This window comes from Apodemus sylvaticus, chromosome 13 (genome assembly GCF_947179515.1).
Source record: "Apodemus sylvaticus chromosome 13, mApoSyl1.1, whole genome shotgun sequence".
NCBI lineage: Eukaryota > Metazoa > Chordata > Mammalia > Rodentia > Muridae > Apodemus > Apodemus sylvaticus.
In genome coordinates this window covers 19,480,361-19,504,232 of record NC_067484.1, presented here as the reverse complement: position 1 = coordinate 19,504,232, position 23,872 = coordinate 19,480,361, and the positions used below count along the sequence as shown (strand labels likewise).

General features: G+C 45.4%; 1 protein-coding gene across 3 annotated transcripts in view; it reads left to right on the top strand.

Annotated features, from left to right (window-relative positions):
• Loxhd1 (lipoxygenase homology PLAT domains 1) overlaps positions 1–23,505 on the top strand; it is a 168,216-nt gene extending 144,711 nt beyond the window's left edge. For all 3 annotated transcript variants that reach the window (XM_052155668.1, XM_052155666.1, XM_052155665.1), the window contains 4 exons: positions 5,138–5,308; positions 9,851–9,983; positions 11,018–11,176; positions 23,025–23,505. In XM_052155668.1, coding sequence (XP_052011628.1) covers positions 5,138–5,308; positions 9,851–9,983; positions 11,018–11,176; positions 23,025–23,505 — 944 coding nt within the window. The remainder of the gene's footprint in view (positions 1–5,137; positions 5,309–9,850; positions 9,984–11,017; positions 11,177–23,024) is intronic.
• Positions 23,506–23,872: the final 367 nt, after the last annotated feature.

The following is a 23,872-nucleotide window of genomic DNA, read 5'->3' as shown; positions in this document are numbered from 1 at the left end:
CCCTGAAGCAGTGAGCCCAGATTAACTCTTCCTTCTGTAAGTTGTCCCCACCAGGTCTTTGGGTCATAGTGATGATCAAAGTAACCAATGCAGCTGCCCAAGGAACCCTGTGGGCATGGGGGCAGCAGAGAGAGCCGTGCTGTGCTGAGAACAGGTCGGGACTGAGCATAGGAGGATGGCTTGGAGGCATCATGGGGAGAAAGAAGATGCCAAATGGATGCCTAATGAATCCATTTTGCAGTGGCCCAATTGAAACAGGCAAAAGGAAACACGGAGCCCTTCATCCCACCACATGTAGAAAGGCATTAGACTTGTGGGCAGTAAGTGACACAGGAAGTCCAAGCTGCTGCCTGCCTCCCTCTCATTCAGCCCGTGACCTCCTATCTGGGATACTGGGACTTTGTGGCAGCTTAGAGCTGCTAGGCCATTTACTGAAAGTGAATTTAGGTCATTTGGAATACAGTAATCAATAGTGCTGGGACAGACCATTACTCCTAGGTGAGGCTCTAAATTCCTATTCTAAAACTACACCAACACTCATTTCCCATTCTTTCCTCTTCGTGTTTGATGTGGACTCAGGCATGCAGTAATAATATTAATAATAATAGTTTTATTTTAAAATTATTATTATTTTATACTCTGTTGTTATTGTTATTATTATTGTTGTTGTTGTTTTGTTATTATTATTATTATATACCATGTGAGGCCAGTCTCTTTATCTCAGAGGGTTATCACCTCATTGCCAGAGACAGGCAAAACAATATTCAATAATGTGAAAACAGAGTGATTTCAGATCAAGCGATGGAGTACCTGGAGACTGAACCCAAGTATTGAAACCCGAGGACATCCTACAAACAGCACTTTCCCAGAGACCTCAGCAATGAGGCGACATTGGCATCTAGAGCCTGGGCCTTGTCAGTTCAGACAATGGCAAAACAAGGCTGTTAATGGAGGTTCAGAAGTGCGGGGTAGGTATGGCACAGCGAGTGGGGTTGGGAGTAGTTTGGAGACAGAGTAGAGAAGTGCAACCTGGTGCCAATCTATGCGCTTCTCCAAGAGAGCAGCCTGTGGGTTTTTCTGAGATGGATGAGAAGCCACCAGGGGCGTTGTGTGGCAAAATATGATTTGTGACTTTAAAAGATGACTGTGATACACAGGGCGTTTCCAGGAGCATGGTGCTCAGGAGCACATGTCTGAGGAGTTTGGTAGCTTTCCCACAGCAGGGACAAGGTAGGCAGCTTGTGGTCTGTGCAGTTCTGATAAATAATGAGAGTCTCACACCAGCCTTCGACGGTGTAAGCTATGTGGAGCCTTTGCTTTCTGTGTGCAAGAGCATGGGGACAGCAAAAGAAAGACTTTGCAAGAAGCGAGCTCTTTAACAACTAGTGTCTGGTGGCTCCCTGTTGGTCTACCAGACAGCTAACGCTCGCCCTTAGTTAGGCATGCTGTACCTATGACTCTGGGTGACATCAAACTGCCCAAGGCTGCCTGTTTCTCCTTTCAGGTTGGGTGACACTTGCGTAGCACAAACTGTTAAGTTAGTCTCTGCCAGTGACACTCTTCATTTCCAAAGAAGGACAGGAAAAACTGCAGAGAAGGCAAGGTGCCTTTTATGTAAAGAGGGTTGGGACTTGTATGTTGTTTAGTGGAAAGAGTTACATTGCTGAATTCTAACTGGAAAGGGGGAATTGGGTATGAGGTGAGACAATACACACACACACACACACACACTGCTCACGGCAGAGCACAGGGCCAGGGACATCCCAGCATCTCTGATATTCTGATCTCTTTTGACACAATCAACCACATGTCTTCTCTTCTCCATGTGCCGCTTCCTTTCTGTTCTAAGGAGAAGCCTTAAGAAAGAGGCCCTGACCATCTCTTCCTAACATTTCCATTCCACATGCGTGGAGGCTTGCTGAGCTCTGGGGTCAGTTTCATGGTGCTACCAGGGACATCTCTGGTATAATCAATCTGTAAACTTACACATGGGACTGGCTCTAATTTTCAGAAAACTGAAAAAGATTTATCAAGTACAAAGGCAAGTCCATAAATAAAGTAACTCACTCCCCTGCTGTGTAACAGCCATGAATTAACTAACTCACCCCACTGCTGTGTAACAGCCATGAATTAACTAAATTCACCTTGCTGCTGTGTAACATGACAGAAAGGTTTCACCCTCTCACTTTTTGCTTTTCAGCAATGATCTGATTTCACAAAACCCAAGAAATGCAGCCAACACCAAAGACCTTTGAGAAAAACTTATGGAGACCAACAGTTGTCGAAGCTCCTTAAAATAGATATGCAACACAGAAAAAGAGACTAAATGGGGTCACCTTGCACAGGAGAACATGCCTTTGCAGATGTCATAGGCTAGGAAGCAAAAAACAAGTAGCAATTGTTGGTCATTGGGAAGTCCTATAAACCCACAAAACAGTACAAACTACTGCCATTGCTAATTTGATGCTAAGGCCCTGCTTTGAAGACACATTGAGTCATTTAAGGCTCAGAGAAATCAAGCTAAATCAAGAAACTTGGAGCCTTCTTCCCTGAAGGCTAGTTTTTACTGTACCAGAAGTTTCTGTGTTGGGAGAGAAAAGTCAACATCGGTCTTACCCAGTTGTAAGATAAAACAATGACTGGTCTGGCATGATATGCCCATTACTGCAATAGTGACACAAATGTTTTGAGGAGAACCAATGGCTTCATGATTAGATTTAAGACCTACTCCACAAGACAGAATTGTGATACGGGGCCAAGAACCCATGGCTGGGCAGGTTATAGGTCCTAAGGGCAAATTTTGCTTAATAGACATAATATTAAATTGTCCCCTAAATACTCATCTTTATACCAATAGATTAGCATATTTCTCAACCTTCATAAGAGAAGCTTTTTACAGGACATGCTGATTAATTCAGAGACTAAAAACCAGTCAAAATGCATAGAAAATGCAGAGTCCTCCAAATTAATGTGACAGCTAGGTCGCACCACCATAGAAGGTGGAGACGGGAGATTGTAAGAGCCAGAGGTAGTAGAAAACTTCTGTGAAACGGTAGCTTATGCATATGACAGGGATGTTGCACATGGACTCACAGTAGATGTGGTTTCATGTATAAGACCTATACAGAAGCAAGCCCGCCAGTGGATGGACTAGGAGGGGCTTAGTGCTCCAGAGCTATTAGTTATTAGTGGGTACTAGCGGAGAGAGACTTGGTTAGTTTCACATTCAGCCCCTGATCAGGCTACCTGTGTTCCAGTGTATGGATCCACACCCATTTGCATAGTGGCAGCACTAAGCATGCTCAGTGAATTTAAGAAAGACCGTGAGGGCTGGAGAGATGGCTCAGAGCTGGGTGGTGGTGGCACACGCCTGTAATTCCAGTACTCTCGGAGGCAGAAGCAGGTGGATTTCTGAGTTGGAGGCCAGCCTGGTCTACAGAGTTCCAGGACAGCCAGGGCTTTACAGAGAAACCCTGTCTCGAAAAAACCAAATCCAAAAAACCAGAGAGAGAGAGAGAGAGAGAGAGAGAGAGAGACAGAGACAGAGAGAGACAGAGACAGAGACAGAGAGAGATGTCTCAGTGATTAAGAACACTGACTGCTCTTCCAGAGGTCCCGAGTTCAATTCTTAGCACCACATGGTGGCTCACAACCATCTATAATGGGTTCTGATGCCCTCTTTCAGGGTGTCTGAAGACAGCAAGAGTGTACTCATATATAAATAAATCTTTAAAAACAAACAAACAAAGACCATGAAGGTGAGAAGAAGATGTGTTGCAGAGTGTGACGAGGGGGCGTTAGAGTGGTCGTAAATAGATGGAATGGGGATGGGCTTGATCAAAGCACTTTATATTTGTGCGTGAGACATTCAAGCAATATTTTTTTTAAGTTGGGATAATGCCAGCATATCTATCCCAACCATGCACTTGGCATCAGCACCCTGAAATCTATAATACTTTTATATACTCTTGGGAGCTGAGGCAGGATCTCTAGAGGTGCTGCTTTGCCGTGATCTGAGAGAAAGGCTTTGTTGAGACATTGGAACTGCCTCTGGAGCCCCAGGATGGCCTGAGAGAGGGGGGTATGGGGGTGAAAGCCCACTGTGTGCTGCTGGTGAGGCCACCTCATGGATATGTCATGAGTAGCATTGTTATCTAGCCTGCCAGAGCACTGGGACACTCTCTGAGGGACCCATGATGCTCCACATTCTCAAGGAGTTTGCATGACAGAAGCAGTGTAAGCCACAGGCAGCTGTCACAGCAAACCCATGTTGCCAGCTCTGCTGTGGTAGGGACACTTCTGAGAAAATCCCTGCTGGTTACAACAGAGCAGATCTGTGCTCATGATCAGCCGAAGATATGTCAAATTCAGGAACACATCCCCAGAAAGGGCAGCTTCTAGGCCCTCAAGACCACTGAGCAGTTCACCCAAGAACCCCAACACACACCTTATTTATTCACTCAGCATTCGCTGAGCAACAGTGGTCTGCCAGTTTATATGGCAGAGCCCTAGAGAGACAGACTCTAGCAAGACTCAGGGTGCCCTCACACATGTAAATAATAGCAATGCAAATCTGAAGTGTTGACATTGGAAATTCAGGAATTCATTCCTGAATCCACACCTACAGCAGAGGGGACTGCTGGGAAAGGCTTCCTGGTGGGGTGGATACCCAAACGGATGCTGAGGGATCATTGGCAAGAGCTTGGTGGGCACAGGTCAGGAAGCCATCCTTCGGCTAAGGGGCTCAGATCTAGAAAAGCTCTGTCATTAATCCAGTGGAAGCAATGAGCCTTTTGGTCCCTGTTGGGTGATTCCCAGTGGGAAAGTTTGCAAGAGGAAAGCAGTACAGTATCTTGAAGCTCACAACTGAAATCTCGTGCATGAGAACTCTAAGCATTTTGCCAAGACCCCTGTCTTCCTCAAATTGGAGTTCTTAAAACCACCTAGCCCAACTGGTCGCTTCATCAACAAGACCAACCAAGAAACTGTGTGGTGCTAATATGCTGATGTAGCGGGGGTTAGGGGGATGCCTTAGCAACTGGGGAAGAAAGTGCCAGGGTCACATGGCTGAGGATGGAAGCAGGGAGGTCTGGACAGGGAGTGGGGCACCTCCCACTCTAATTACTCTCTTCCGCAGGGATATTTCCTGGATGGCACCTGAGCTACGTGGATGTGAAGGACAACTCCCGTGACGAGACCTTCCGCTTCCAGTGTGACTGCTGGCTGTCTAAGAGTGAGGGTGACAGACAGACGCTCCGAGACTTCGCCTGTGCCAACAATGAGATCCGTGATGAGCTGGAAGAGACCAGTAGGTAGCGGGAGTGTGTGGACCCAGCCCACTGGGACATGGGGTTGACTTGTCAAGTTGAGGGAAGGCTGGCTCAAGGAGGTAGGGAATGGACTGGGAATGGTAGATGGCTCCGTGTGGCTGCAGGTGAGATTCCTCAGTAAACCCGCTAACAGTGAATTCTTAGAACTGCTAAGATACTCATAGGCTCGAATCTCGAATACTCATGAAGGAAAACCCACTGGGGACAGGCTTGTCCTGACCCAAGGGCCAGGACTGGCTGGGCAGGAAGGCTGTGAAGCTCTCTCGGGCTGCTCTTATGTCACAGCCTGTTCCAGCTGACGCCTGTGATGATGGCAGCCAACTCGGAGTTTCTAGAAAAAGGAGTCAGGGAGAGCAGGGGTCCTGATAGCTACTGCCTCCTCCCATGGAGGATACAGAGAAGAGATGCATGAGCAGTTCCTGAGGTGCAGGACCACCAAAGCTTTAGAAGACAATTCTTTAGTACCCAGGCCAGCATCTGGGCCCAGTATATTAGAGGAAAATTCAGAAGGCAGAGCCGGATTGGAGAAGGGATCTTTCAACCCTAGAAGGCAGACACACACACACACACACACACACACACACACACACACACATACACACACACCTCAGCATCTTGGCACCACAGTTTCTTTCTTGCATCTACAATGTCTGGTCCAGTGTGGGAGGAAGTCAGATGCTTTCCAGAGTGTGGCTGAGGGGCCCAAGCTCTTCCCACTGTGTCTCTGCTGTCTCTAAGCTGTGACGTTCAGATTCCTCACAAAAAGGAAGCTAGATGACCCTCTTCTGTGATCTCAGCAAGTTAGCCTGCACTTTGGGAGAATTAGTCTCATGGCTACACCAGATGCAAGGGCACCTGGGAACTGTGCCCTGACGGGGCAGCTCTTTGCATGACCACCAGACACAGAGAGAAGTGTGCATCTCGAGTTGAAAACTACCTACGATCTCTGCCAGGCCATCCAAATGGCCCAGCGTTTGGTCTCGAGAGGTGGTGAGCACCTTGTTCTTTGGAGCACACTTAAATGGAAACAGAGCACCTATTTGCTGAATTTTCTGTAGGGGAAAGAATGCATGGCCTTATTAGAGAATGTGTTCTCTGCTTCTGGAATTGCACTTTCTGGGAGAGTTATGGGGTGCCCAGTTTATTTTGGGTGCAGTGAGTGATACACCTTGCTTTGTGACTTGCACAGGTTCAGGTAGTATCACTCATGTTTGTCACCCTCTGCAGTACTACTGACCTTGGGGCTGGCTCAGTGAGTTGATGCCCGGTGAAAAGAATCTGCGCTCTCTTTACACAGAGTCTTATGATGTACTAAAGCTTAAACTCCTCACACAGAACCAAGATGAGCAATGAGATTGCTCAGACTATTGGAGTTTAGGGGAGGAAGAGCTGGGATATCCCTTCTCCATGGCCAAGTCTCTGTCTCAGACTTCCAAACAGCCAAATCACTGTGGATGCTTGCAGGTTTCAGGCTGGGGCTAGGGAGTGAGTTCTGTGGGTGTGGAAAACAGAAGAGTGTGAGCCTGGAGCCATGAATGTGGAGGAAGCAGATGGAGCCAGCTGGGTTGCTCATGTGGGGACCAACCTTTGTTCCCAGGTGGCAGCTGGTACTGGAGGTGTCATGTACAGAGCTTGATCCCAACTCTTAGCTGTCTTTATTTAATGTTGAGATAAAAGTCACAGTGAGTAGTCATAAGTGCCATGCCTTCCTCTCTGACTTCAGAGGGCATCCCCATACCTTGGTGGTTTCCTTCTGTTGACCCTGTTACTTTTGGGGTATGCAGTCTATGAGTAAAAACATCCCCCAAGTCTTCAACAAATCCTCATATGAGTGGAAGCATTCAACAGTACACTCTCATTAAGCCTGGACGCCCCACATCTACCCTAAGGAGAAAGCAGGGTTCAATTTACATGCCTCTGTGTCAAAAGGTAAGGAAAGCAAAAATTCAGAAAGGTTATGCAAGGCCCACTGCCTGACTCTAGGGTGCCCCTTCCACATTGGGCCTGGCTGGCACAGCACATCTATCAGGCGGCCCTCTCAGCCAACATCCTGTGTCAAGGCTTCCTCTACAGTTCTCTGAAGAACTCCTAGAAGGTGCTCCTGCCATCTTACAAACATCCACCTCTGCAGCTGACTCCAATGGCGGTCATCCATGTAGTCCTCATACCTGAGCCGTCAGGCATCGGATTGCAGCTTTTCCAGAGTCTGGCACACACAGTGAGATTGCGTGTGAGATTGCATGCTGATGTGTGCAGATGTGCACATGAACACACACCTCTCCGCTGAAGGGTACCTTTTCCTTCCCAGCCCTTCATTTTCCTGTCCACTACTCTTTACATCCTTTAGGTAGGGTTGCTTTGCCCGTTGGTCTGCACTGTTTCTAGCCCCAGTACATCCCTCTGCTGGCCAGTCCCTGGGGATGGAACATTCACTGCTCCACCCCCAGGTGGTAGAATACATCCTCACATATATGTTCTTGAAGCCTCAATCCCTTGATAGTTCCAACAGGGTCATAAAGGAGCTTCTAGGAACGGTTAGGACTCGTGGTGGCACATGCCTGAAAACCATATCTTTGCTGGAGGCAGGAAACACATTGCTTTGCAGAACTTAGAAACCTGAGGTGGCCCTGGCTCCAAGTTTGCTGTCCCCAGAGGTGCCAGTGGTATCAGTGTGACACTCTATCAGCTCAGTTTTCCCAGTCTGTTAACTTACTTTAGTTTTCCCTGAATCCCAGGGAGAGGGCTGCTGGGTGCACCAACATGATTCCTTACTAAATATCCTCTAAGGAAGGGGAAAGAGCACATCCCCGTTTACCCCAGCATGTGATAGAGGACTCTCCAGTATAGACAGGTCCTGACAAAGAGGGGCAGTAAAATATTTGATGCCAACCAGAAGCACACTGTCCTCACCTGCTGTTCTCCCATGGCTGCCACATGCTTCTGTCGTTCTTGTCTGATATTCATAAGGACCAACACAGACATTTAATGTGCATGCCTGTGTGCTGACTCCATCCCTGAGCTCGATGACATATGCCTCCTCTGTGTCCTGCCCGCATCCTTCCCTCTGCCTGAGAACTGCCCTCTGTTGCTGCCAGCAGCTACTGCAAACTGGGTCCCTGGAAGAGAAGTTGGGGATAGATGGGGTGGGGAGTGGCGAGAAAGAAATGACATCAGGACAACATTGCTGTTCCAGATGTAATGTTTTATCGGGGGTTGGGGAGTTCACCATATATATGGCTTTTAAGGGCGAGTCCCTTCCCCAAAACTCCATGGGTGTTGGCTTCAATGTTTCACACTGGTCATGAGTAGCTTGCTTAATTTAGGAAACTGTAGGTCTGGCAGATCTACATGGTTCAATGGCTAAGAGCACACGCCGCTCTTGTAGAAGGCCAGCGTTCACATGGTGGATCACACCTGTCTGTGACTACAGGATCTACCACCTCTTCTAGCATCCTCAGACACTGCACATACATGGTACATATAGACATGTGTAAACATAAAACAAAAAATAAGTTAATTAAAAATATTATTTTTTTTTTTACTGAGGGCTCACCATGGCACTGTCCTTTGGCAGTTTGGGGTTTAGTAATGAACACACCCACCTCTGTGGAGCCTACACTCACTTGGGAAGGGGGAGGAGGTGCAATGGACAATAATGAGTAAATGGGATTACAGAGAATGTTTGAAGATGGTGAGAACAAGGGGAAATGGCCAAAGCAAGGCAGATGGGAAGTGTGGCAAGGGACCAGGTCACCTCTGTAATTAGGACACTGGCATAGCATCTGTAAGATACTATAGATATAAGCAAATGGAGGTGTGGAGGGAGAGGACATCTTCAGGTGGAGAGAGGGGACATGGCAGCACTCTAAGCAGGCGCTAGGATAGCAGGCTGGGGAGAGAAAGAGAGCAAGTGCTGGGAGCTGAGACAGGCAGGGCATAGCGCAGCCTGGCCCTTACGGATGGTCAGTGCTGGCCTAGATGTCTGGGGGTAGAAATGGAATGCTAGTCACCAGCCTGGTACTCCTGCTACTTGGCATCCCTTAGATGAAGGTTGCTGGAGAGGTGCCAGTGCAGTCACACTGGGGAGAGCGAGGCAGGGACTACTGTGAGGCTGATGATTGTGAAGTGGGCTGTGTGCCAGAGCAAGTTCAAGGCTCCCTGCGGCCCTCAGCCTGCTGGGTCTTTGCATTGTGCTGTCTGTAGCCAGGCCTGCCTCTCTTCCCTCGTCGTCGTCGTCTGGGCATGTGGTTTCAGTTTAGTGGCTCACACAGCTGTGAGAGCCAGACCCTAGCATCTTTTGAAAACTCACCCCTACCTCCTGCTTCCTTCCGTATGGCTGCTACATTCCTGTATCTGCCAGCCAGGAGGTTGCTGTCCCCGAGTCACCAGCTCCGCTTACAGTGCCTAGGTCTTAGCAAGGCTAACCTGCCTCCTAACTGTGGCCTAAGACCAGAGGGAGGGCTGGTGGGTGGCAGGTGTCTGCTTCCTGCTGCTGAACCACTCCCACCTCCTCCCTGCAGCCTACGAGATTGTCATAGAAACAGGCAACGGAGGCGAGACCAGAGAGAACGTCTGGCTCATCCTGGAAGGCAGGAAGAACAGATCCAAGGAATTCCTGGTGGAAAATTCTTCCAGACAGCGGGCCTTCCGGAAGTAAGAAGGGGACTCAATGGAATGGAGGTGGGGAGGGCAAGCCAGAGGTGTGTAAATGGGCCAGCTGAGTACCTACTGGGTGCCAGCTGAGTACCTACTGGGTACCAGAGGACCTGTGATTCCCTTGAAAGTATTATCCCACTTCCCAACCCACAACTTTCTACCTGTTTGTTCTGGGAGGCCTCTGGCTGTGTCCGCATTGTTTCTGTTCCTGCCAGGACTACAAGATCTCCACATTCCCTACTCAACCTCCTTTACCTTCGCCCATTCAAGTTGCCAAATGAAACAGTAGCTTAGGGACAAGCGAAATCTCTTTCCCACGTTCTCAAGGTTGCTGGCAGATTTAGTGTCTGGTGACACTCCCGGTTCTCGGATGGGGTATTCTCACTGTGAGAGTGCAGGAGCTCCCTGGAGCTTGTTTTATAAGATTCCATTCACAAAGGCTCTACCCTTGTTGCCTAACTACCATCCAAAGACCCAGCTCCAAACTCCACGCATGGGATTAGGTTTCAACACGCAGACTTGGTGGGATTCCCCCAACTCTGTTTGCCACAACCTTTTATTCCAATTCCTTCCATGAAGACAGAGTCTGAGTTTCATAGACTAGTGCTGACAGACCACCAGAGACGGCCTGTGCCCTGCCTTCCCATTGCAATGCCCTCATGGATTCAAATTCCATCCAAGTAGAAATCCCCAATACCTGACTTGTAAGATTTTCCAAAACTGGGTCTTTATTAGAAGGTTCTTCCTTCTCCTCCTCCCTCTGCATCTCCAAACCCAGCTCTTTAGCTTCTTCCCAATTCCAGCCTGCTTAGTGACAGGGAGTGCTGTTCACATGCTGGGAGCAGGTGACTGGCAGGGCTTTTCACTGCCATCATCTTATTTAAAACTAGCCTGAATCCCTCAAGGGAAGCTAGGCTGACACCAAATTCTGCCTTCCATATCACTCTGGAATACTGTAGGCTTTGACTAAATACGTACTGAATCAACAGACATGGGCAGTTCATTGATCACACCTTTGTTTCCTCCCATAGGGGGACCACAGACACGTTTGAGTTTGACAGCATCTTCTTGGGAGACATCGCCTCACTCTGTGTGGGCCACCTGGCCAGGGAGGACCGGTTCATCCCCAAGAGAGAGCTAGTCTGGCATGTCAAGACAATCACCATCACCGAGATGGAGTATGGCAATGTGTATGTATGTATAGAGCCCAGTCCTGGGTGCAGTGGGAACTTAAACCACATATGTGTAAGAAGACAACATGTGTCCTTTGAGGCCAAGGTTACCTCAGACATGAGTGTAAGGACAGGAAGAATCAGCTGTCATGTGCCAGAGCAGTGGTTCTCCACCTTAATGCTGTGACCCTTTTATAGATTCCTTATGTTGTGGTGACCTCCCCAACCATAAAATTATTTTTGTTTCCACTTCAAGACTAATTTCACTACTGTTATGAATTGTAGTGTAAATGCCTGTGTTTTCCAATGGTCTGAGGTGGCCCCTGTGAAAGGGCCATTCAATAGCCCCAAAAGGGTCACAGCCCGCAGGTCTAGAAGCACTGTGCTAGAGCTGTCTGAACTGCCTGTCTACAGCAGAGATGGGATTTGATTGGGTGACCTTGTGTGTGTGTGGGGGGGGGGGGCGGGTCTCCTACTTTTCAATTCAAGGAGATTTCCTTATGAGAACAGCAAGAAAGGTGCAAAGTGGCGATGTTGGAGCCTTTCCTTACCTGCCTGCCTCCTTCCTTCCTTCCTTCCTTCCTCCCTTCCTTCCTTCCTTCTCTTTCTCCCTCCTTCCTTCCCTCACTCCTTCCTTCTCTCTCTTCCTCCCTCTCTCCCTCCCTCCTTCCCTTCCTTCCTTCTTCCACTGAATAAAGAAGAACAATATCAACATATATCATTTGGGAGTTCATGGGTCCTTACTGACCAACACGTGAAGGAAGTATCCCACACCTGACACTAGGCTTTTTATTATAACCTTATGACATCTCAGAAATGTATTATCCCTCTGTATATGTATATGCATATGTGTTGTATATGTGTATGTATGTTGTGTATGTGTATGTATGATGTGTATGTGTATGTCATGTATGTATATGTGTATGTGTCTAGTATGCTCTTTATATGGGGGTAGAACCTAGGACCACGCGTGTCCTATATAAGCATTCTGTTACCAAGCTGCACCCCAGCTTTCTGGACACTCTTGGTCATCAGTACCCTCAAGATTCCAGTGGAAGAGCACAGAGAAGCTTTCATCTATTTAAAAAAAAGAAAGAAAGAAAAGAAAACATGTACTGTTTTATCAAAATAGTGTATCCAATAGAGAATCACTACAAAATTCAAATATAAGACCCAAAAGTGGATAAAAGACAGCAGAATTTCCCTAAGGTCTTACCCATCAGAGAGGCACCATGAACATTCTGAGACCGTCATTCTCCTCTACACTTTCCCGATCCCTTCTGGTCCCAGCGTTCGTCTGCAGAATGGTGATTATGCCATGCCTGGGTTTCCAGCCAGCTCATTTGTTTTTGGTTCACCATTTTCACCTTTAGTCTTATAGGCCCCTCCCCCACATCCAGCCACAGCCGTGACTCCACCGGCTTTGAGTCCCAGGTCCTGGGCTGTGACTCTAACTCTATTAGTAAACTTGTTCTTGTATCTGTGCCGAGGAATTCTTTTTTAGTCATTTAAAATGATGATCTAAATGTGCACCAGATGACTTGGAGAAACTCCCAGGAAGTATTATGAAGTGAGGAAACCAAGATGCAGGAAAACACATTCCGTACTATGGTGCTGCGCAGAAAAGAGAACACTGACATCCCCATATGTCTGTGTGTACGTGGGTCTGTCAGGAGGGTGGAGGGAGGAAGTCTGTCAGGCCGCACCCTCGCTGTTATGTGGGTTATCTGAGGTAAGGTGGGGAGCTGCAGTAGGAGCCAGAGAGAAGGCGTCACAGCCAAACAGAAAAGAAGACAGAGAGCACACTTGGAAAATCATGTATGTGAACATATAATTTGTGCATTTGTATCCAACTATGAATATTACCGAATCTATGCAAAAACACATTTTAAAATATTTTTAAGCTGAACAATGAATATACATCTCCTTTGAAGATATTCTGGTGTGTTTAAAAAAAAAAAAAAACCCAAGTACACCAAGGAATAAATCTGAGGAGAAGAGAGCACAAAACAAAACAAAAATTTCCTGTGAGGCACCTTCATGATTTCCCCTTCAAAATTTCTCTCTTCTTTTCTTCCTAATTAAAATTTCTTTATTGGCATCAGGAGCCAGAGAGTTGACTCAGCAGGTAAGAAGCGCTGGCCACCAGGCTGGCTAACCTTAGTTTGATGCCCGAGTCACACATGGTAGAGAGAGCTGGCTCTCACAGTTGTCCTTTGAGCCCCACATCTATGCTATGGCAACTGCTTGCCCAGTCAGTGCACACACACACACACACACACACACAGCGCGCGCGCGCGCGCGCGCGCGAAGTAAAGGAACAGGTGTAAAGACACCTTTAATTCTTTATTTGACTCTATTCACAGCTCGTATATTAGGCTTTGTAAAGTCTCTCAAGTATACTATGAAACTTTAACATCTCTGCTCTCTTCCCCTCTCCCAGGGTCCGTTGTTAGTTCTGCCTTTCCATCTTCCTCTGTTCTCACATCATATATGCACATAACTGATCTTATGAGCCTATTTTAAAAAACCGAGGAATAAAACATCACTGTGTGTGCAGACATTCTTTTATCCATTTCTGTGGACAGGTCCCTGGGCTGATTTCATGTACAGCGGTGATGTGAACAGGGAGGGCTGTGGTGCACTGACTTAGTCCGTGAGGGTTATATACCCAGAAAGAGCAATACCTGTTTTTAGTTTCTCCAGGAGCCCTCTACTGACTTCCGTGGTAGATGGACAGCTTCCATCCACCAGCAGTGTAGGGAGGTTTCTCTTGCCTGACATTCTCACAAGCTTGACTTGCTGTTTGTTGTCTTCCTAATAATCATTCTGATCAGAGTGACGTGGACTCTCAGTGTAAGCTTTGATTGCATTTCTCTGAAGGTTGAACATTTTTCTGTATTTCCAGGCCATTTTAACCTTGTCTTCGTTGTTGTTGTTTGTTTGTTCATTTTTGTTTTTTTTTTCTTCAAGACAGGGTTTCTCTGTGTAGCCCCGTCTGTCCTGGAACTCACTCTAGACCAGGTTGGCCTCGAACTCAGAAATCCGCCTGCCTCTGCCTCCCAATTGCTGGGATTAAAGGCCTGCGTCACCACTGCCCAGCTAACCTTGTCTTTTAAGACCTTCTGTATTGGCTAGGTTGTTTTGTTTGAAATTTAGCTTTTCTGAAGTTCCTTTTATAATCTGGATCCTAATCCTCTGTAGATGTGTAAGTAACAAGGAATTTCTCCTTTTCCGTGTTCTATCCCTTCTCTCTGCTGAGCCGTCCTTTCCTGTGCTTTTAATTGCTTTTAGACTTATTTGAATTTCCTCAGTTTCTGTTGTTATATCTCCCTTTCCATTTCTAATTTTGTTAATCTGGATATTGTCTCTGTGCCCTTTGGTTAGTCTGGCTAAGAGTTTATCTATCTTGTTGATTTTCTCAAAGAACCAGCTCCTGGTTTTGTTGATTCTTTGTATGGTTCTCTTTGTTTCTACTTGATTGATTTCAGCCCTGAGTTTGATGATTTCCTGCCTTCTACTCCCCCTGGGTGAATTAGCTTCTTTTTGTTCCAGGGCTTTCAGGTGTGTCTTTAAGCTACTAGTGTATACTCTCTCCATTTTCTTTTTGGAGGCACTCAGGGCTATGAGTTTTCCTCTTAGCACTGCTTTCATTGTGTCCCATAGATTTGGATATGTTGGGCCTTCATTTTCATTAAATTCTAAAAAGTCTTTGATTTCTTTCTGTATTTCTTCCTTAACCAAGGTGTCATTGAGTAGAGTATTGTTCAGTTTCCATGTGTATGTGGGCTTTCTGTTGTTTTGTTGCTATTGAAGACCACTTTTACTCTATAGTGATCTGATAGGAGGCATGGGATTATTTCGATCTTCTTATATTTGTTGAGGTCTGTCTTGTGACCAATTATATGATTGATTTTGGAGAAGGTACCATGAGGTGCTGAGAAAAAGGTATATTCTTTTGCTTTAGGATGAAATGTTCTCTCTTTATATATATATATATATATATATATATATATATATATATAAATGTTCTCTCTTTATATTTTTATATATATATATATATATATGTTGGTCCAAAGCTTCAATTAGTTTCATGTGTACCTGTTTAGTTTCTGTTTTCCTGATCAGTCCATTGAGGAGAGTGGAGTGTTGAAGTCACCCACAATTATTGTGTTAGATGTAATGTGTGCTTTGAGCTTTGGTAAAGTTTCTTTTATGAATGAGGTTGCCCTTGCATTTGGAGCATAGATGTTCAGGATTGAGAGTTCTTCTTGGTGTGTTTTTCCTTTGACCAGCAAGAAGTGTTCCTCAGTGTCTTTTGTGATGACTTTAGGTTGAAAGTCAATTTTATCTGATATTAGAATGGCTACTCCAGCTTGTTTCCTGAAACTATTTGCTTTGAAAATTGTCTTCCAGCCTTTTATTCTAAGGTAGTGTTTGTCTTTGACACTGAGGTGTGTTTCCTGTATGCAGCAAAATGTAGGGTCTTGTTTACATATCCAGTCTGTTAGTCTATGTCTTTTTATTGGGGGAATTGAGTCCATTGATGTTAAGAGATATTAGGGAATAGTGATTATTACTTCCTGTCATTTTTGATGTTATTTTTTATATTTGATTGGTTATCTTCTTTTGGGTTTGATGAAAGAAGGTTACTATCTTGCTTTTTCCAGGATGAAGTTTCCCTCCTTGTATTGGTGTTTTCCTCCTATTATCCTTTGTAGGGCTGGGTTTGTGGAAAGATATTGGGTAAACTTGGTTTTGTCATGGAATATCTTGGTTTCTCCATCTATGGTGATTGAGAGTTTTCCTGGGTATAGTAGTTTGGGCTGGCATTTGTGTTCTCTTAGAGTCTACATGAGATCTGCCCAGGATCTTCTAGCTTTCATAGTCTCTGGTGAGAAGTCTGGGTTGATTCTGATAGGTCTTCCTTTTTATGTTACTTGGCCTTTTTCTCTTACTGCCTTTAATATTCTTTCTTTGTTTAGTACATTCGGGGTTTTGATTTTATACACATAAATGTTTTGGCTGCATGTGTGTATGTGCATGCACAAATGTGTGTATAGTATCCACAGAAGTCAGTAGAAAGTATCAGACCACCTGGGGCTGGAACACCAGACAGGTGTGTGCCACCATGTGGGTGCCGGAATCGAACCCTGGGAATGGGCATGCTTTACCCTTCTGAGGCCATATGATCTCATTCGCTAATTCTTGGTACTTGTTCTGGAGTTTCTCCTTTTGAGAAATCCCCTGCCTTGGCTTGTCTCTTGAAAGCCTCCCCCTACTGTCCCTAAGTATCAGAGTTTTAGGTCCCATATTAAGGTTTCATCCATTTGAGATGATTACATATAGGATTAGATGAGAGAATCTAACGTCATTGTTCTACATATTAATAATATGCAGTTTCCCTAGCATAATCTTCTGGAAAAGCTGCCTGTTCTTCAATGTATATTATTTGGTATCTTGGTAAAAAAAATAAATAAAATTAGGTCTACAGATGTGGCTTTAAATCTGAGTCCTTTCCAGACAGTGGTGGCACACGCCTTTAATCCCAGCACTTGGGAGGCAAAGGCAGGTGGATTCCTGAGTTCAAGGCCAGCCTGGTCTACAGAATGAGTTTCAGGACAGCCAGGGCTACACAGAAAACCTGTCTAAAGAAAATCAAAGGAAAAAAATCTGAGTCCTTAAATCTTTCCCACTACTCTGTTTTTCTGTGCTACTTTTGTTACTATTACTCTGAACTATAGCTTGAAAGTGGTTCTAAGCATACCTCCTGCATCGTGTGTTTAGCTCCAGGTGGCTTTGTGCAAACCAGGGCCTTCTGTATGCTTCTATATTAGTTTTAAGATTTTACCCCCTATTTTTGTGAAGAATGTCATTGGGATTTGATGGAGACTCTATCTATTTTCACTACATTAATTCTGCTGCTCCTTGAGCATGGGAGGTCTTTCTGTCTTCCCCTGCCTTCAACTCCTTGTGAAGGTCTTCAGCTGATTCTCTCGTGCTCCTTTGCTGACAGTGTTGATCAAGTCTGAAAGGTCCACCAGGGGCTTCAGTGTTGTCAATGTGCACTGTCATATCTGCAGATCTGAGCAGTTTAATTTCTTGCTTTCATGTATGTCTGTGTTCCTTTTGTTCTTTATCCTGTCTTTGCGCTCTAGCATGAGACCTGATGGACTACACGGAGTAAGCACGGGGAAAGGGAACTGTCATGTCATTCCTGACTTTAGTGCGAATGCCTTGAATTTCCCCTATTTAATGCAATGTTAAATATACGTTTTGCCATAGATGATTCCTGTTATATTATTCTAGTCTTAGTTTCTTCTGGGATTGTATTATGAAGGAATTCTGGATTTTGTCAGAAAATCTTTTCTGCAATCATAGAGATGATGGTGTGACTTCTTGAATCTATAAGGTGATGTATTACATTTATTGATTTCTGATGTTGAACTACGCGTACCTCCCTAGAATCAAGCCCAGCCTGGCATGATGCTTTTTTTTTTATGTACAATTGAATACAGTTTACAAATAGTTTGCCTATGTGCATCAGGGAGATTGGTGTGTGTGTGTGTGTGTGTGTGTGTGTGTGTGTGTGTGTGTGTGTGTCCGTCCACCTTACAATCAGTTTGGTAGTATCCCTTTCCTTTCTGGCTTATGAACTACAGGGAGGAGCATCCATCTTCGTTATTCTTGATGTGTCTGTTGGGATCTACTGCTGAGTCCATCTGGGTCTGGGTTTGTGAACCTTCACATTTGTGCTTCAATCTCAGCATCTGGGATACATCTATTTAAGTTGTTTATATGATCCAGGTCTAATATTTGTAAGTTAATGTGTCTAGAAATGTGTCTGTTCTGTGTTTTCATTCTCTCTGCCTCTCTCTGTCTATCTCTGTCTCTCTCTGTCTGTGTATGTCTCTGTCTGTCTCTGTGTCTCTCTGTCTCTCCCTCTCTCTCTCCCTCTCTCTCTCCCTCCTCCTCCTCCTTCTTCTTCTTCTTCTCTCTCTCTCTCTCTCTCTCTCTCTCTCTCTCTCTCTCTCTCTGTGCCCCCCCATCTTGTAGTTTGAAGGACAACTGTTGGCCCTCCCTTTCCACCATGTGAGTTCCAGATACCGAGCTTGGGTTGTCAGGTTTGTGAGCACCCTTACCACCCAGCTATCCTACAACAGATTTTTCAAAGTCTGCCTTCATGATCTGAATTTCATTGGTATTGTGGTAATGTCTCCCTCTTGATTTCTAAGTTTATTAATTTGGGTCTTCTCTTTCCATTGTTTACTTTGACTACAGGTTTATTGATCTTATTTATCTTTTTGAAAAACCCGCTCCTTATTTCATTGCTTTTTTTGTGTGTTATTCTTTTGATCTTCATTCATTTCTCCCGTAATCTTATTACTTCTTTCCATTGACTGACTTGGGCTTGCTCTGGTTTCTCTCAGGCCTTAAGGTGCATCCTTGAGCTTTGCATTTGAGACCTCTCTAACGTTTGAATGTAAGCATTCATAGATATGGATATCCCACTACTGATTTCATCGCGCTCCGCAGATTCTAGTTCACATTCTGCAGGTTCTAGCTCATGATTCGTAGGTTCTAATAAGTTGTATTTTTATTTTTCATTAATTCTAGAATTTTTAAATGACCCTCGTGATCCCCTCCCTGGCTCATTTATCACTCAGTGGTGCATTGTTCAGTCCCCATGAGTGTTGCTTGATCGTTTCTCCGGGTGTTGACTTTATCAATTGCAATAACATAAGGCATGATGGAGAAGAGTGGGGGAGGGGCACGTGGTATGGTTTGGAGAGAGCAAAGGAGAGCAGGAGATGTTGTGATTAAATTATAATCTCAAAATTAAAAAAAAAAGATACGATATAAGAAACCACTTGAATTTTCTTGTATTGTTAAAGATCTTCTTTAGTGTCCTCAAATGTCATCTATTCTAGGGAAGGAAGCTACATGGGTTTCTGAGAAATGTGTATATCCTGCAATGCTTGGGTAGAGTAGTCTGAGGCCGTCTGTTAAGTCTGTTTGATCTGCGGCCGCACGTGGCTGTGATGTTCCTTTGGAGTGCTTTGTAAATTTGATTCTGTTTGTCACATGACCTGTTTATCAGTGAGAATAGGGAACTATTATTGTGTAAGGGTAAAATCTGTGCCTTGACATCTATTGGTGTTTGTTTTATAAGATTACGACCTGTCAATTCTCAGTGCATATAGTTTACAGTTACAACATCCTCTTAGTGGACTATTCCCTCCATCTATATGACGTGACCCTCTTCATCTCTTCCAATTAACTTCATTTTTGATGCCTGTTTTGTCAGATATTGGTATCACTACGCCTGCTTGCTGTCTAGCTCCATTTGTATAGAGTATCGCTTTCTATTCCCTCAAATTCCATCTTTAAAGCTGTGCTCATTTTTCCGACAGTGAAATGGGTTTCTTATGGGAGATAAATAGATGCGTCCCATTTTTAAATCCAATCTACTAGTCCATGCCTTTTAATTAGAAGATCAGGTTAATAGCATTCACAGTTATGGCTGAGAGCTTCGGGCTGCCTGTCATCTTGTTATTTTGTAGCAGTTGGTGCTTCCCTTCCTTATTTGATTATATGCTTACCATTCAAGTGCAGTTTAACCTTTCCTGTGACCTTGTGGTTATTTCTTTCACACAGTAGATAGACTCCTTCAAATATCCTCTGCAGTTCTGGTTTAATGGTCATAAATTTTTTATTCTATCATGTAAAGTTCTTCTTTCTCTTTAAACTATAAAGGGTGATTTTCCCAAGTAGAGTAATAGAGTTCCTTTCTTTCAGAGCTTGACTATATTGTCCCATGCCCTCCTGAGTCTTAGCGTTTCTGTTGAGACGTCTGCTATTACGCTGATGGCGTTGCCGGCTTGTGTGACTTGACCCTTCATCCTTGCCACTTCCAATGTCATCTCTGTAGTCTTACTGTTTGATATAGGATTTGACGTGTGGAATTTCTTTTCTGGTCCTGTGTCTCTGGGATTCTCCATGTCTCTTGTGTCTAGTCAGAAAAAAGTGTCACCATTTTTTCTAAGCCTGAGAAGCTTTCTGCTATGCTCTTATTGAACATCATTTCTATGCCTTTAGTTTGAACTTCTCCATCTTTTATGCTTATGCATTGTGTGGCATCTCACAGGCTTCTAGCTGGAGGTTTCCACTTGTCCACTCTGTCTTCCAGCCCTGGTATTCTGTCTTCCACCTGGTTCATTCTATCTGGGAGGTTCTCCATGGGGCTTTCTCCTTAACGAGCTTTTCATTCCCATTCTTTTTTTTTTTAATCTTTTATAGTATTTCCCTCCAGTGATGATACTGTGTTACCTTCTTTATTTTATTCAGTAGTTTGCTTTGTGTTCTCTCTGTGATTATTCTGAGATTTCTTCACGTCCTCTGTGATTTGGTGCAGTGTTCCTATAGTCATTTTAAATTATTATCCAGGATTACATCTCATTAGCACTGTAGTCCTTTATGGTGCAATTAGTGATTTTCAGGGATTGCTTTGTTTGATTATTTTTTTAAATATTTCTTGTGTTTCTGCATTGGGTTTTGTGCATTAGGTTGTACGTTGGGTACTTTTACTTTTAATCATGTATATTTATTCAGTCTCAGTATTGCGAACATTCTGGTAGTGGTAAGTTGTGGAAAGATCAATATGTCGTTTATCCTCAGTGACCTGGGTGTGCGGCTGAAGCCCTTGTCTGTGTGCTCTCCAGCTTTGCCCCAAGAGTGGACTCCTCTTTTCATCAATCTCTATAAGCAGTACACAGACTTATAAACCACAATTGTAATTAAATGAAAGTGACCAACCTTCAGTGCAAATAATTTGAGGGAAATAAGAAGCAGATGGGTTGTCATGTCCTAAGATATTGTTACTTCAGGGAGGGAGGGAGGTATAGAAGCAGAGTGATACCAGAAATTAGCATCAGAGCAACAGAGACAGCACATGAACCAAGGTAAACAGAGCAGAAGACAAAGGGAGAAGATACGGCAGCTTCAAGTGAACGTACACTACAAAGAGAAGGCGGTAAGGAGTGCTGCCGGGACTGGGGGATGGCTGTCAGTAAGTGCTTGCCATGCAAGCCCAAGGCCCTGAGCTCGGTTCCCAGGAAAAGCCTGACATGGTACCACATGCTTGCAAGCCCAGTGCGGGGAATGCAGACAGCCAGGTCTCTGTGGTTTGAAGACCAGCCAACCTGGTAAGACCCTAACTCAGAAAAGAGATACTACTCAAGTAGGTAGCACCTGAAAAAATGCATCTAAGGTTGGCCTATGGCCTCTACATGTGTGTGTCAATGTGTGCATGAACACACACACACACACACATATGGGGAAACTGAGGCAAGGAGACCTCTAATCCCACAACAACCGGTGCCATCAATCCCTTACAGGACCTGGGACTGACTCTGCTATGTTAAATGTTCATGGAGGAAGAGCATTGGCACTCGTCATTTCAGGCATGGGTCACAGACACAGGACCTGCCTCTGTGTGTGTTCTGGTGTGCCTAGGGCATAAGAGCCACAGGGCTCTCACTTAGACAGATGCTTGGCATAGATGCCAGGCCTGTCATGTCTGTATTCTCGAAGCCGTAGGATGCCAGCATAAATCCTTCCCTTGAGAAACTCTTCTGTAGGCACAGCGGCTGCAGGCCCTGCCGTGGGCAGGCTGTTATAGGGTACAGGACAGAAAGAACTCTTTCTCCGTGTCCAGCGGGGACTCTGGCCCAAATCACATCTCCCCTGTGCAGAGCCCGTGTGATCTTGAGTCATGGTTTCTTCCTCTATCTGATCTAGAGGTTTTCTGCCAACCCTGTTTCTGTCTAGTCCTGTGACACCTGCTGTGGGTTCTCAGGGTACAAATGGGGAACTTTTTGCTCTAGACCTGGGCAGGTGACCTGGGAGGGATCCTCTGAAGCTGGCTCCATTCATTCCCTGCTTCTGTGGAGTGCCTCTTAAGATGGCTGCTCTCCGCCCCTCCCCCTGGCATACTCACCTCTAGGCACCCTTTTCCAGCACTGCATTCCTGAAGTCATTAGCATCAGGACTGCTTATTTCAAAATCTGCTAAATTATTAGTGTTGTGGGAATTCATTCTGGGGAGGCGAGCGAAGAGCTATTCACCCCAGATAGGAAACCAACAGCAGAAGAAATAATTCCACCCTCGTCTAGACTAGTGAGCCAGTGAGTTTAATTGGGTTTACTTAGTGGAGCATAGGAAACTTATAAGTCGCTGAATAACTGGAGAAAATGTTTCTCCTCCAGGAACACATAGCCTAACTATTCTCAGAGAGGGGTGGGCCTTCCAAACCATTAACTGCCTATAAATTCTCAAGGAGGAATAGGACCTTATCAGCATTGCGCCCAACACCCACCCACCCCCAGCCCCCCACCCCCCCACCCCCAGCCCCTTCCCAACTAAGGTTAATTGCCTATAAATTCTCAGAAGGGGTGGGACCTCACACATCCCTCTGCCCCTCCAGGATGGAATGAAAATAGGTTCCATCTTGTGCTGGTCTCCTGTGGGTAGGAAATTAGCAGTTTGGATTGGGAAGAAAACATAGCAATTGTTTATGCCTAACCTAGGAAGCTAGAAACTGGAAGAGGATGGCGATTTGAACCAGAGCAGAGCACATGGGTATATGCTGGGGTGGAGGAACAGACACCGTTCTAGGTGCATTTGAAGTAGGACCAACAGGTTTAAGTTACGGATTTCAAGTGGAGTATGAAGAATTAGAAAGGAATTAGAAGGAACAAGGAGTGACTGGAAGAACTGGGCATCTGGCCTCGGTATCTTGGGCAAAATGAGACCCTCTGCTGGTATCTCCAACTCAGACTCCTGTCTGCTCTTTACCCTCTGTCAGGTACTTCTTTAACTGTGACTGCCTCATCCCCCTCAAGAGGAAGAGGAAGTACTTCAAGGTATTTGAGGTTACGAAAACGACAGAGAGCTTCGCCAGTAAGATCCAGAGCCTGGTGCCAGTCAAGTACGAGGTCATTGTGACGACAGGCTACGAACCAGGGGCGGGCACTGATGCCAACGTCTTTGTGACCATCTTTGGCGCTAATGGGGACACGGGCAAACGTGAACTGAAACAGAAGATGCGCAATCTCTTCGAGAGGGGCAGTACAGACCGCTTCTTTCTGGAGACCTTAGAGCTGGGAGAGCTGCGCAAGGTTCGGCTGGAGCACGACAGCAGTGGCTACTTCTCAGGCTGGCTGGTGGAAAAGGTAGAGGTCACCAACACTAGTACTGGAGTGGCCACCATCTTCTCCTGCGGCAGGTGGCTAGACAAGTCTCGGGGTGATGGACTCACCTGGCGAGAGCTCTTCCCGTCTGTCTGAGATGCCCTGGCCACACCTTAGACCCTCCATCTTGCATTCAACATCCATCTCCCCAGGTCTCCGGGGGTGGGGACGAGGGCAGCGGACATGGAGTCGCATATCCTTCTGAGGCTGCTCCTGGCAAGTGACTGTGGAATCCTGGTCTCTACCTTCTCCATCTCTCGGATATACAAGAATCATATTCATCACATGTCATAATCCATGACTACACGAATTGTTTTTTAATTTTCATTCCTTGTAATAACAGTGGTTGGAACTTGCTGCAGGGTATAGATGGAAAATTGGGGCTTCACTCAGGGGAGGACAAGTGGAGAAGGAGAGGTTATCAAGATAGTATATTTTAAGCAAAAACTAATTAACACTTTTC